The sequence below is a fragment of the Aspergillus undulatus genome, assembly GCF_047715775.1.
Source record: "Aspergillus undulatus strain CBS 261.88 unplaced genomic scaffold BDV17scaffold_5, whole genome shotgun sequence".
In the NCBI taxonomy this organism is placed as follows: Eukaryota; Fungi; Ascomycota; class Eurotiomycetes; order Eurotiales; family Aspergillaceae; genus Aspergillus; species Aspergillus undulatus.
This window is the reverse complement of record NW_027396609.1, coordinates 218,481-231,372: the sequence shown is the minus strand read 5'-3', so window position 1 is coordinate 231,372 and position 12,892 is coordinate 218,481. Positions and strand designations below refer to the sequence as shown.

The following is a 12,892-nucleotide window of genomic DNA, read 5'->3' as shown; positions in this document are numbered from 1 at the left end:
GTTTCAAGCTAGATCTGAGGGGCCGTTAGCGGTTGACTGTGGAGGACGTACCCCGTATGCATAAAACAACAGAAGAAGAAGCATACCAAAAGTTCCAGAACAGCGCAGACTCGTGAGATGCTCTTTCGGAGGAGTCCGGATGATTGTGGAGAGAAGTCATGTTGCCTGAGTCAATCTTGAATCGTAAGATGGACTTTTGCTCCAGTTTGTTGTCTCCATAAAAAATGGCGAAGGCTCTGCAGTGACGTCTTCCCGTCGCTCCGGTCTCGACCGAGGAAGAGACAGGCACAGCAGAAGCACGGGATATCGTGGATGGTTTACTGCTTAGAAGCTGCGTAGCCTTGAAGATAATCCTCAAATCAATAATAACTCGCAATATCGACATTTATCTCGAGCTGCGATCACGAAGACAGCCAGTCGCGTCGATCACGCGAGTGGTGGCTCTCCAGCTTGTGACTATTCTCGGGTTCCTTTTCTTCCCGTCCAAGCCCGTCTTTTTCCCTTTTCCTCTTATCGCCGCGCCCCCACAGGAGAAAGAAGACCTCCCGTCCAGTTCTTCCCTTCTTCCATCCCTTCCTCTCCCATCAAAGCCTCGGAGGCTGACAGTCGCCTTATAAAACGCCTTCTAGCGCTGCGATTCGGTGTGAGCTGTATCCTCAATGACCTGCGATGGCGTTCAACTTCAACTGGTCGCCGCTGACCGCGGACGCGAATTTTTACACTCGCGCCCAGGACCTTCTAACGACCGCTCTCAATAAGTCGCCAAAGCCTCCCATTATCGTCGATGATATTATCGTTACAGAGCTCAACTTGGGCTCTGTTCCGCCCGAGTTGGAAATTTTGGAGATTGGAGATTTGGCGGATGACCGGTTTCGCGGCATTTTCAAGATGTCCTACGCCGGCGACGCCTTCTTGACCCTCAAGACTCGAGTGCAGGCGAATCCTCTCAACACCTATCTCTTGACAAGGCCGTCTTTCGCGTCGCCCTTGCCATTAGCTGCAGCGTGAGTCACGGCCCACGTCTCCATGGTTTCGCATTGTCTGACATCCCGTCCTAATCTAGAACTCCCCTTACCATACCTCTCCAAATTACCCTATCCGATTTCAAACTATCCGGCTTCATCGTCTTGGTATTTTCGAAACAGAAAGGGATTACGGTGGTCTTCCGAAATGATCCTCTGGAGTCACTCAAGGTTTCGTCGACATTCGACTCGATCCCGTTCGTCCGGGACTTTTTACAAAAGGAAATAGAGGCGCAGCTCCGGATATTGTTCATGGACGAGCTGCCTGTTATAATCCATCGTTTGTCTCACTACCTATTGGTCCCAGAATATCGCGTTGGAGACGAGCCGAAGAACCAAGAAACGACCACTACTACGGAGGGGCCCGGCCAAGATCCTTTGGCTAGCCCTCCACAGGACCCAGTCGATGCCCTTGGAAATGCTTTGAACGACTCGGATATCGCTTCCCTTTCGCTCGATTCTTCAGTCGAGACGCATTCCTTGTTTTCTCAAAAGAATCTCTTGCGACTAGGCGCTCTTACCGATTCGCAGCGAACGTTGTCGCTGTTTACTCCGTCTATTCAAGAAGTTGTCTATCGTGCCTGGACATCACCATCCGACGCTAGCGATCCTACTACGACTGTGGTACCCTTGGCAAGCCCTGCGCTTTCCAGGACGCCTTCTCAGGCGGGCAATATGTCGTCATCTTTCCCAGATACCGCCAGTATGGTATCATCACAAACCCGCTCCTCAACTTCTACGCATAGCTTTAGCAACTATGGCTTGAATATGGGTGCCGGTAGGCATTCCAAAGCGCACTCCCGGAAGCGAAAGAAGCGCGTCGTGGATCTGCGACGCCCCAAGACGACGGATGATGCTGCCAGTGTGAGCGATGAGAGTGCCTTTACCGAGTCCAATAGTGCGCCTTCCGTGTATTCGGCTCCCCTTCCTATTATGAGGGAACAGCCTAATGATCCCGCAACACCTCCCTTATCACCGGAAGTTGGACTTCACCTACCGCCTATCCCAGAACGGCGCCGAATGAGCATCTCGCGACCCACTCTTCGCAGGTCCGAGATTCTTGGACAGTCCGGGGAGCCCTCTTCTTCTGCCCCTCGTAGGGGATCCGGGACCCTTGATATGGACGCGACTCCGAGAGCAGCGATTCGTTCTCATGCTGCCCCTGGACAGCACACCGAGAAGCCCGAGACAGAGCGTGCGAGACAGTTGCCTTCTGCAATTCTTCCGTTCATCGATGAGAAATCAAGCTCTAGCCTTGTTGATCAAGCGTTGGTTGAAAGATTGGCCGGAGAAATCACCCGCCGCATGCGAGATGAGAAGATGTCGGGCTCTAGCTCGTGCAATCCGTTCTGGGATCGACTTAACCACGAGGAAACTCCTCCTCCGGCCTACGGTCACTGATAACTCTCGCCCTGTACTATGTTGGAGCGCTTAACGCGCTGGCAGTACTCGACCACTGCCGTCCGTTCCTTACCCATTTCTTTATCTCTTTTCACTCCGACCTCCGGCTGGTCTGGAGTGCTCTTACGACCGATACGAAGTTACTTTGTTTAATCATTACAGCTGACCGAGTCTTAAGACCTCGAGGCTTGAATTGAGAGCGTGTTAGAATTGTTTTGAGGTCTGGACTGTACCCGGTTACCAAAAATATTCGGCGTTAATTCTTCTTTGCGGGCTGTTCTTTTTTTGTTTCTGCAAGATACCACCTCTCACTAATTTGCGAGCTTTTCTCTTGTTTCAATCGCTTGCATTGTCGCTTGTCTTGGGGTTATGATGGTTTTGGGTGGTATATCTTGGGAAGCGAACTTGATGGAGGACTTTTGACTCATTTGGCCTGCATGGAATATCTCTCGATGAATTATCGCAATATATAAAACGAATTCGTCAGTTTGTACTCCTTCGTATCTCCTCTCCTGATTCGATATCTCGATCAGTCTTGGCCATCGCGTCTAATGGTGGACTTGGAGCTCTGGGCTCCACCAAACTAGGCTTTTGCGGCGAACGTCAATTAATTATGCCACCCGACCCAGCACTTAACTTGCCCCGGAGTTCCTTTCGCTTTTCTCCCCAGGCCACGTTTGCAGTTCCCCAACTTTCGACTGCTTCCGTCCGGGTCTCTTTATCATCCTTACATCGTATTCTCGTCTCGCAATGGCGGGAGTTCTCAAGAACGTTTTTGGTGGCGCTCAGCCGTCCAACGCCGCATCGGAGGATGGTGGTAAGTCCTGCGCCTCGCTTGCCCTCAGCCAGCTGCTTTGTTTTCGCTTCACTCTCTAATCTTTCTGTCACTCTTAGATTTTGCCGACTTCGTGAAGGCGCCTGAACCTTCCCCCGCCCCCATCGTAGAGTCGCCATCGACGCCATTCGGGCAGGTCGGGGCCGAGCCCGTCCCTTATACGAAATGGTACCGGGTATGGGAGCGCACATCCCCAAAGGACTTTATGCAAGAGGCGATGGTTATGCCAATTATCCTCTTAATCGTTATCTTCCATTTCTGGGGTACCCGCAAGAACCGTCGCCGAGCGACTGAATGGGCTACGGCCCATGCCACTGCTCTTCGAAATGAGTTCGCGGTTGTTGGATTCGATGGCATTTCGAAATCGGAGGACGCCGTCTCTGTGGAATTGACGAACCCCAAATCGATCTTGAAAGAGAGGTCTCCCCAGGAGTTTTCCGCTTACGCCACCGGCCGTCAAAATGTCGCATTCCTCGATGTTGCGATCAAGATGCCTAAGCGCGCCAACCCTGTCACCTATTACATGGACCAGGTGTTTGCTTTCTTCTTCGACAGCTGGCCCGCTCCCGAGGAGCATTTCGAAGCTACCGCATACACATTTGATGGCAAGGAGAAGGACTTGGTCCCAGTTCCGGGCAACGATACTTCCTCCCTCAAGGTCAACAACTCGACTCACGATGGTTTCATCTTCGCGATTGTTCACAAGAACCATATGCGTAACTTCCGGAACGACAGATACGATGCGTCTATGACTTTCACTAAGGACAATGCGAAGTTGCCCCAGTGGGTTACGGTCATGACCGAAAATGCTGAGATCACGGAAACCCTCCTCACCCCGGAACTCATCCAGGCCGTTGAGCAGGCGGGCCACAACTTCAAGTACCTGATTGTTACCGATCAGCCGGTTGACAAACCCACCAAGTAAGTTTACAGCATTTCAATTTGTGACCTTAATCTTGTCTAATGGTCATCCAGGATTGAGGAAACCACTCCTCGCAAGCGCGTCCAGCTTTGCGTGCCTCTTGCCTCTTCTGCTGCCGGTTACGCCTCAACTCTGCCATTATTCAACCAGTACCTTCGCCTCCCTGACAGGATTGTCACCCTCGGCCATTTCCGCCCTGAGGTGATGCGCAAGATTAGGAACGTCCGTGAGGAGGAAATCAAGAAGCTGCGTCGCTTGGATGAGCAGGAGAAGGCGGAGGAGCGCAAGCTAGCTGCTGAGAAACTCAAGAAGGAGGAGAGAGAGCGGACTCTCCGTGGCATGAATGCTGAGGAGCAGCGCAAGTACCTGGAGCGTGAGGCCCAGAAGGAGCAAAGACGCTCCATGAAGAAGAACACCAGGCGCGCGTAGACATCCTATTGAGAATCGGCAGAGCAACGAGATGGACCGATTTGGAAAAAGGCGCATTCGAATTGTAATGCTGTTACTTCTTTCATGTATAATGTATTGCTAATTAATTGAGAGAAAGATGAAGGACGACTGGGCGGAGAAGCGCAAGCTCATTCTTTGACCGATTCGGCCAAGAGGTATTTTAATAACATCTGAATGATTTCTAGGCATCTGCCTTGCAACTAAAAGTTGAATGATAATTGAAAAGCTCAGTTGTAACTTTTCTATGATGAGAATCGAGGCCATACTCCGTAGATATCGGGCCTGTGAGTGAGTCACGTGATTACGCCAGATTTTCCATCCCGAACTTTGACTTCTTTTTCGGTTGCGCCTTTAGAATTATTGATCGATCGAGAGCGTCACGACCACCCTGCTTATTCCCTCCCTCTGCGTCAAATTTGTCGTCCGATCCTTCATCCTATCAACATCATGTCAATCACGTCCCAGGCCGCAGCTCGATGCTGCAGACAGCTCGTCCGCCCTTCCGCTTCCCTTCGCCTCTCCGCTTCATACCAGCAGACAATAGGCCGGAGGTGGCAGTCCACGGAGGCTGCTGCTGCCCCTACCAACCCCAAGATCACGCAGATTGTCGACCAGATCAGCCAACTGAACCTCTTAGAAACCGCCGACCTTGTCGCTAGTCTGAAGGTAAGTCCGATCCATACAGATCGCAACCCTCAAGCCCCAGCCGTTTCCGATACAAATAAACGCTCTTCCTCCTCGATTTCTACTATGCTCCTGAAACTAATGTTCTTTTCAACGCGTAGTCTCGCCTAAACATCCCCGACCTCCCCGTTGGCGGCTTCGCCATGGCCCCCGGAGCCGGAGCTCCAGGTGCTGCTGCCGCCGCTGAAGAAGAAGAGGCCGCACCCCCGGCGCAGGAGAAGACTCTCTTCAACCTGAAGCTCGAGTCCGTCGATGCTGCCTCAAAAGCGAAAGTTATCAAGGAGGTCAAGACTCTCCTCGGCCTGTCGCTCGTTGACAGCAAGAAGTTTGTCGAGTCTGTGCCGAAGGTGCTTAAGGAGAGTGTACCCAAGGAGGAGGCAGAGAAGCTTATTGAAACACTCAAGGCTGTTGGTGCCAAGGCTACTATGGAATAGAATGTTTGTCGAGGGATGGTCTAGAAGGGGTGTCGTCATTGTGCCTGCTGCTTCTATACCTCCCGCTTTCCGGTTAGATGCGTTTTCTCTTTTCTGTCATATATCTGTGTCTTTCTGAAGGTGTTTTGATAATTTGACCGGGGAGTGGGGGATAGGCAGCGAATTGTATATTATCATCTGCTTGTTTGGATTACTTGGGTCCAGATGGAAGAAACCTGCTTTGTATTGTACCTCATATTTCGGTGAAATTGGCCGTAGACCCATTGTAGACTTCTCGACTTGTACAATTATCTATAGACTTTTAGTTGGCTGAATAACTGAGCATATGGGTTGGTGGTCAAGTGCGACAGGTACGGACTGCGACGTCAGCCCATTTTTATCCGGCGCGCGGACCGTCTCCGACTTCAACGTTCTCTCTCCGCAACTCCAACTCTCCATCCGACTCTACCCAACAACAATGTCGCGCACACGACCCTCAAATCTCCAGAAATTGAGTTGCCTCCAGAATCGCTCAATCGCACTGCTCACATCCCCCGCCCGTCCCTCACTCCTTCCCGCAATTGACAACCATCCTCCCTTCAACCACAAACCACGACTCTTCCACACCACTCCCTGCTACAACGCCGTACAAGCACCCTCAACGAAGCGAAGAAATGCCCAGCGCTCTGGAAGTAGACCCCACGGTCCCGCCTTCCCGGCCTACAAACTCATCGAAAATAAACCCAACAACTCGGCACGAAGTGAACTCCTCAATGCCCGACTGCAGGATCTCGAGAGAAGAGCTTTCATCCTCACGAGTGAAATGATACATGACGGAGTCGTTGATAATTCCATGACGTCCAAGAAAGTCAAGCGAATTGGCACGGTATTGTTGAAGGGTGCATTTTCGTCCGTTCCCCAAGCTGCTATTATTAGAGTGATTGCTCAGGGTATGTTCGTGTCTGCTCGCAGTCGGCCCAGTCTATCAATATTCATCGTCTGTTGCTAGTTCGCTAATCGATGGCTTTCCTCTCGCAGCTGAAAATGTGGACGTGGATACCATTTTCAGGATCGGCACTATCGTTAGCCGAGGGGACAAGGAGATATTCAACTGGATCCGTGGTTCCTGTGAGCTTGCCGACTCGTGGCATGCAATTATCTATAGCATGGCTCTTCATCTTAGAAGATGCCATGACAGTCGTAGCGTCTATGATGCGGAAACAACTAGGGAGCCGCGACAAATTCATGCCGTTCGTCGAATCAAAGCTCTGGCTACTCGGTCCGGGAATACGAACAGCGGCCAGTATGATAGCGACCCACGAGTTTTGCTTCTTTACGCAAAATATCTAGGCTTGCTGGGCCAATACGAGCAAGGCCTTTCCCTGATTAAAGACGTGTTGCGGATGATCGAGCCGAGTCGATCTGAACTGAAGTCATATGAAGATATCACAGTATCTTCCCTGGTCGAACCTCCATGGGAACTACATATCTGGTTGCGACGTGAGGCTCAGAAAAAGATACGGAGCGATCGTGTCCGAGACACGGACAGGCCACTTGACCCTGAGCAAGTAGGTACGTTGCGTATCGGGGCGGTGACATACCAAGACCCAGTTGCTCTGATGCGCTATGCCCGATACATGGGCAGTGTGTACGGAGTCGACTATTACGAGGAATACATGGGGCGGGCGGCCTCGGGTGGGGAAAGAGAGGCTTGTCGAAGACTCGCGAATTTCTATTATCTGATTTCGCGGAGCAGGCTTCCAAGACTTGGGTCGCGGGTTTCCAGGTCCGTGAAGTTGCAAGATGTGAGACCAAGCGCCAAAAATCCTGGCCTAAGGTCACCGACGAATTTCCTCCGCAAACTCTTGCTTTATTTTCAGCCTCGTCCTTACGATGAGTATCGTTCTTTAGCCAAGGAGTGGTACGAGGTTGCCTTCGCAATGGGCTGTGTTCGCTCAGGAACAAATCTTGCCCTGATGCATCAGCAGGAAGGTAACACTGAGAAGGCAGAGATGGCGTTGAAAGAGGTCAAAATGCAAAATAAACCTGATCCTTTGACACAAGAGGTTACTCAGCGCATCCTAGATACTTTGAGGGTTGGCGCTGCCCCGGGACCTAGGATGAGGAATCTGGACCTTTAACGCGCTGGTGGCGTCGAAGATGAGGAGGCTTGCTAAAGACAACCTGCCCAAGCTGTGTGGGCCATGCGCAAGTTCATGTTGACGTTGATTCTTCATAGTTGATACCCGTTTAGTCGAACCTCGTTGTACATAAACTTATACTGGCATTGCATGCGTCACCCACAATCGGGAGCTGGCATAAATATACTTTGGCCGTTCTGGTCTCAGAGTTAACCGCTATGAGTAAACGTGTGAAGAACGAGTATCTTGTATAAGTTAATAACAATATATAAGCTAGGAGCAGTATCCGAGAAAAGCATGAACATCCTCAATGCCAGCCCCAAAACGCCTCAGCATTATTTCATCGTAAACGAAATAAAAAGTACTAGACCACCAAGAATGGCAGACAAAAGCCTCACTCCACATCCTCTTTCATACCCGCGGCCCTCCTCCCCTTCCCCATCCCCTTTCCCCTAGTCTTCAACTCCACAAACCCCAACTCCTTCAACCGCAGCGTCAGCAGCGACGAATCCCGCATCCCAGGGAAGTCCTTGGCCGGGTAGACGCGGAACGGCTCAGACCAGGCCTCGGCGAGGATAGGCATGGAGTGCCCCGTATCTTCGACAGAGCCCCAGTTCATCAGCCGGAATTGGAGGCGGTAGAGCCCTGCTTGCCGGATGGAGAGGTCGGAGAATATAAAGAAGGATGCGGGCGGTTGCGACCGGGACGTTGGATGTTTGCGGGACAGAGGTCTTGTGTTTTGGCGCGTGTCGTTGTCGTTGTCGGCGCTAGAGGGGTGTTGAGGGGCCGTGTTGGGGTCTGGATCCTCGTCAACGTAAAAGGGTGAAACGAAAGCTTTGCCTGAGAGGAGCGGGGCGCATTGGCCGGGGGGGTTTCTGTCGTCGAGATTGAGGCCCAGTTCGGCCGTCCTGCTTTCCTTGCGGTTCGTAGGCGCGGATGAATTTGGTCCTGCTCGCCGGGAGGTATCATGGACAGGATAGAGCAGGCACCCGACTGTGAACCGCGGGTCCTGAAGAATTGCCCTATCTTCTTCGGACCTCGGATCGAAGTCTGTTAGGAGGATCTGGATGATTGGGGGTGGATCTACGGCTCGTCGGTCCCTGTCGCCGGCGCCACAGGCCCGCGCCGCTAGGGGCTGTTGTCTGATGGAGAGGCGGTAGCGGGAGGATGTTCGGGAGCTTCGTCGTGGTGGAGGGGGCGGCGGGGATGGTGTTGCTGGCTGATGGTGAAGCAGGTTCTCGAACCCGGATGGCATGCTCGCCGTGGCATGTCGTTGGTGGATTGGGAGCTCCTGCTGGTAGGTCGGCCGATGGGGTATTATTGGATATAGGACAGGGCTCTTGTCGGAATGGACGGGGCTTGGGAAAGTCGCAGTGCTACTACTATATCTGAAGACCTCACGTTAGCCTCAGAGCCCATCGGGTAAAGATTGTTAGCTCGCCACTGGTAGCCGATGCCGTTAAATACGGTAGCGGAGAAGGAGTGAAAGGTATAGAATAAAAACCCCATGATAATACATTTGGGGCTTCCGCACCGAGATACATGAGTATGAGAAGGGGTCATTTACTGAGAATCCACGTCATTAAACCGACCAAGAGAGCCAACAGATCCCTGCCCATAACTCGAAGCATCGTGATATGAGGTCGAAGATCCCGCATGTTCCACGTTCCTTGACAAGCTTGGCCGCTGTAAGCTATACTGGGCCAGGGAACCCGTAGTTGTCGGAGCAGACTTATACTTGAGGTCGCTGTTGCTATCCCATGCCCGGCTATGTCCCGAAAACCTGGGCTGGTTTGCGCTTTGTATTATGACCGTCCGCTCGTGTCCATGGGTGACAGGTAGCATGTAGCGCGGAGGCTCCTGCGCCAGATAGGGAGGGTTCGACGCCGCCATCTTTCCTTGACGTTCCCCATCCAATGTATAGCTTTTGGCGTTGGTATATCTACCATCGGGCATATATGCCCATTGTTCGAGCGGTGTACCTGACATCTGGAGAGAAAACGGGCTTTGCGTGCTTTCAGGAAATTTCCTGCGACCAGTGCAAATTGTTGACTGATTCAATGAGAGACGACGTCTTGCAGGCTCTTTTGGGTAGTCATCAAGAAGAAGCGGTCGTTAAAGGTCAGACCCGAGAGGGAGGTTAGTCGTGCCTTCAGGGAAAATAATAAGCCAACAATGGCAAGTAAGGGCTCAGGCAAACACGAGGGTATAATATAAGATGAATACAACCCTGACAAGGCGATATGCTCTCGCAGGTAAATAGTGCTAAGGTGTTAGACCGTAGATTGACTGCCCAAAGGCTCGGAGAGCATTATCTCGATAGGGCGAGGTTGTTCAACCGGGGGTATAGAGGAGAGAGCATGCATATGCTGGTTGCTCCAATAGGCTTTTGAAAACCAGCCAAAAGTCGTATAAGTCAATTTAGGGAAGTTGAGCGTTCGTCATCATCGATAGGATGAGCAAACTAGGTTATGATTAGGAATTTATGACAAAATTATAAGGGCAAGGGGCTAGATGGAGTAGTAGTGCCTTATTGCCGATTTGAAGCGCCCTGGAAGAATTGGGATGCAGCGACGGGACCATCGTTGCCTAACACAGTTATTTGCTCGCTAGCCGTGGCCGTGCGGGAAAAAGAAAGAAAATAGAAGAGGCGGATCTGGGGAAGCAGGGCGAAGTATTAGCGAGGTGTGCGTGTCCGCAGTGCATGTGTGTGGCATTGACCAAAAGCGAGACGCCCGGCAGCGAGCAGCGTGTTATTGAAAGACACCCGTTTAGTATGCCCGTAGCCCCTGAACAGTCCAACTGCCTCTATCCTGCTTGAACAAGGGCCGTGAAGTCGGGGGTCTGGAGATATAGTGCCCGTTGCGCGTCACCAGTCTATTTTTGCCGTTGGTCGAGATTAGGGCTCAAAGATCCCTTCGGAGGCGGCCGACAGTGTAACCATCCACAATGCGCCGAGGCACACTATCATTCTTGAATTTCTTGGTATAAAAGTGTCGCTTTTCATCCTCTGAGTGCACTGGTTAGCGGATATGTGGGTGCGCGACGACCAATGCGTGGTCATGAAGCAGATTATTATGCTGCACTCGCCGCTCATAGGATGTCGGCCTCGAATGCATGTGCAGGCTCTGAGACACGAGAGCATTGATTGACTTCTGTTCGATGTTTCTCCCGTATGCACGCACTAAAAGGGTGAAAGCTGACCCGACCAGGCGGGAGTCCAGTGGTAGGGATCCAAATCCTGCCTCTTCTGAGGGAAAAGAAACCAGAAGATAATGATTTGGCGGGAGATACGAATCAAGAAAATTAGGAAGACTGTCAGTGGCGCACGGAGCACCTTCGCAGCTGTGGTATCAGATCTGCTGTATAGCTACCTAGGCCATCATGATGGAGTTGCCCTTGATAGTCACCAATCGGGGGCCCAAAGTAAAGCAGTTTGGATGCTCAGCGTTGACCTTGGGATTACCAGTTGTCATACTCTGGTTTAGATAGTGCAGATGCTCGGCAGCTGGATTCAACTGGATTTGAGCGTATATGATTCGGTGCAGCTAAGATTGCTATATACGTGTGCCTGACTTGGACAAGTACTGTCCAATCGGTGGGAGAAACCCTGCCCTTTATAGTGGTAGATCCATCTGTCTGGTTATAGAAAGAGAGACGACCACCCGTGCTCTCTGCCCAAGTGCGCTTTGGGTGAGAGCATGTTGGTTTGGTATCCTTGTTACTCGGGCAGACCAGACTTGACTTGTGATCACGGAAAAAATGTAACCGAGTATAAATTCAATCACGGACCGCCAAGTTGTTTGTGTGGATTCGGTACAGTAATTGTTCCAGGTGACGTTGCACAAACCAACGTCGGCCTGGTTTCCAACATGGATGCAAAAAGCCCATCCCCTATTGTGCGTGTGTTGGGGCGACGCTATTCGATGAGATCAGATACCGCGACGTGATTTTGCAATACACTAATCATGAGCCTATACTGTGACAATCCCGTCTCAGAGAGGGTTTTTGGCAGATGTTATAGGGTGGGCTTAGCGAGCACCACTGCGTAGTATTGATCCTTCGAAACGGAGGACAGGGAGGACTGCAGATACCGTGCTGGAATGGTTGTAAGCTCCTAAAGTGAGGAGGTCAAGTATACCCGGGGAGTTCCGGTAAGTAATCCATAGAAGCTGTGGCATTATGCCGCGGCGGAGTTGATAACAAAGAAGCCAACCATGCGTTAGCACCAACAGGACACTCTGCTCGCATTTGTCTAGCAAGAGACTACTGCATGTGAGTTTGCCTTGCTGTTGCGAACGAGGGTTGATGTATCATCTTAGAGCACCAAGACCCATTGGTTGTGAGCAGCAGTCGAGTAGCCAATACGTAGCGACAAATAGACGCCGCCCTGGTTTCAGAGGCTAAGTATTGGGTAAAGTGGACGGGATGAACCGAGCTCGGTAGTCGACCAGAGCACTGGAAAGGAGCGTCCCGGGAATCACTGGAGGCCCAAGGGAAGGGAGAGTTCGAACCGGGAGTCGTACGGACGTATCCACCAAATCCTCGATCCTCGCACATACTATTCCCGGAATCTTGATGTGGGCCCTATGTGCGCATGGGCCATGGCCCACGATGCTAGTCTTTGACCCGAAGCTCTTTATCATGACAGATTGACTGGGCTGACTCGATCAATTGGGTCGATCGACTCCCTTGTTTGTTTGTAAATCAGCCAATCACACCTTCCCGACAGAGCATATGATGGCGATTGGGAGGGTAGATTGAGGAGTCGGCCGTGAGAGTCCCATCGGCTCGTCGGAAGAAATTCCCGAAAAAGCTGAGCACCAGACTACTTGATAGCTAACACGATTTGTGGAGTTGCAACTGTGGCAGTATTTGGAATCCGCTGGTCTAGGCAATAATCTGGCACCTGTCAGCGTGAATCATGATCGAGGCTAAGAGCAAGAAGAGTTAATGCAAAAGACTAACTCGGGTACCAGTTCCTCGGAGAGGAAAGATTCTGCCCATTCTTGTGGTGTGATGGA

General features: G+C 51.5%; 5 protein-coding genes across 5 annotated transcripts; 4 read left to right on the top strand and 1 right to left on the bottom strand.

The window, feature by feature from the left end:
• The first annotated feature begins 527 nt into the window (after positions 1-527).
• On the top strand, positions 528-2,939 carry BDV17DRAFT_169346 (MDM34 family protein). Its single transcript, XM_073754789.1, has 2 exons — positions 528-1,004; positions 1,064-2,939. Exons 1-2 carry the CDS (start codon positions 670-672, stop codon positions 2,421-2,423), a joined length of 1,695 nt encoding a protein of 564 aa, XP_073619491.1. The 5' UTR covers positions 528-669; the 3' UTR covers positions 2,424-2,939.
• A 98-nt stretch (positions 2,940-3,037) lies between these two features.
• BDV17DRAFT_253323 (CCDC47 family protein) lies at positions 3,038-4,836 on the top strand. The gene is made up of 3 exons (XM_073756649.1): positions 3,038-3,240; positions 3,318-4,179; positions 4,234-4,836. The coding sequence occupies exons 1-3, from the start codon at positions 3,174-3,176 to the stop codon at positions 4,607-4,609; spliced, it is 1,305 nt and encodes a 434-aa protein (XP_073619490.1). The 5' UTR covers positions 3,038-3,173; the 3' UTR covers positions 4,610-4,836.
• A 170-nt stretch (positions 4,837-5,006) lies between these two features.
• Positions 5,007-6,067, top strand: BDV17DRAFT_253319 (mitochondrial 54S ribosomal protein bL12m). Its single transcript, XM_073756648.1, has 2 exons — positions 5,007-5,296; positions 5,416-6,067. The coding sequence occupies exons 1-2, from the start codon at positions 5,078-5,080 to the stop codon at positions 5,746-5,748; spliced, it is 552 nt and encodes a 183-aa protein (XP_073619489.1). The 5' UTR covers positions 5,007-5,077; the 3' UTR covers positions 5,749-6,067.
• Positions 6,068-6,167: 100 nt separating this feature from the next.
• On the top strand, positions 6,168-8,159 carry BDV17DRAFT_253317 (uncharacterized protein). The gene is made up of 2 exons (XM_073756647.1): positions 6,168-6,677; positions 6,766-8,159. Exons 1-2 carry the CDS (start codon positions 6,206-6,208, stop codon positions 7,866-7,868), a joined length of 1,575 nt encoding a protein of 524 aa, XP_073619488.1. The 5' UTR covers positions 6,168-6,205; the 3' UTR covers positions 7,869-8,159.
• Positions 8,160-8,238: 79 nt separating this feature from the next.
• BDV17DRAFT_253316 (velvet factor family protein) lies at positions 8,239-9,454 on the bottom strand. Its single transcript, XM_073756646.1, has one exon. The coding sequence runs from the start codon at positions 9,121-9,123 to the stop codon at positions 8,263-8,265; it is 861 nt and encodes a 286-aa protein (XP_073619487.1). The 5' UTR covers positions 9,124-9,454; the 3' UTR covers positions 8,239-8,262.
• Between the last annotated feature and the right edge of the window lie 3,438 nt (positions 9,455-12,892).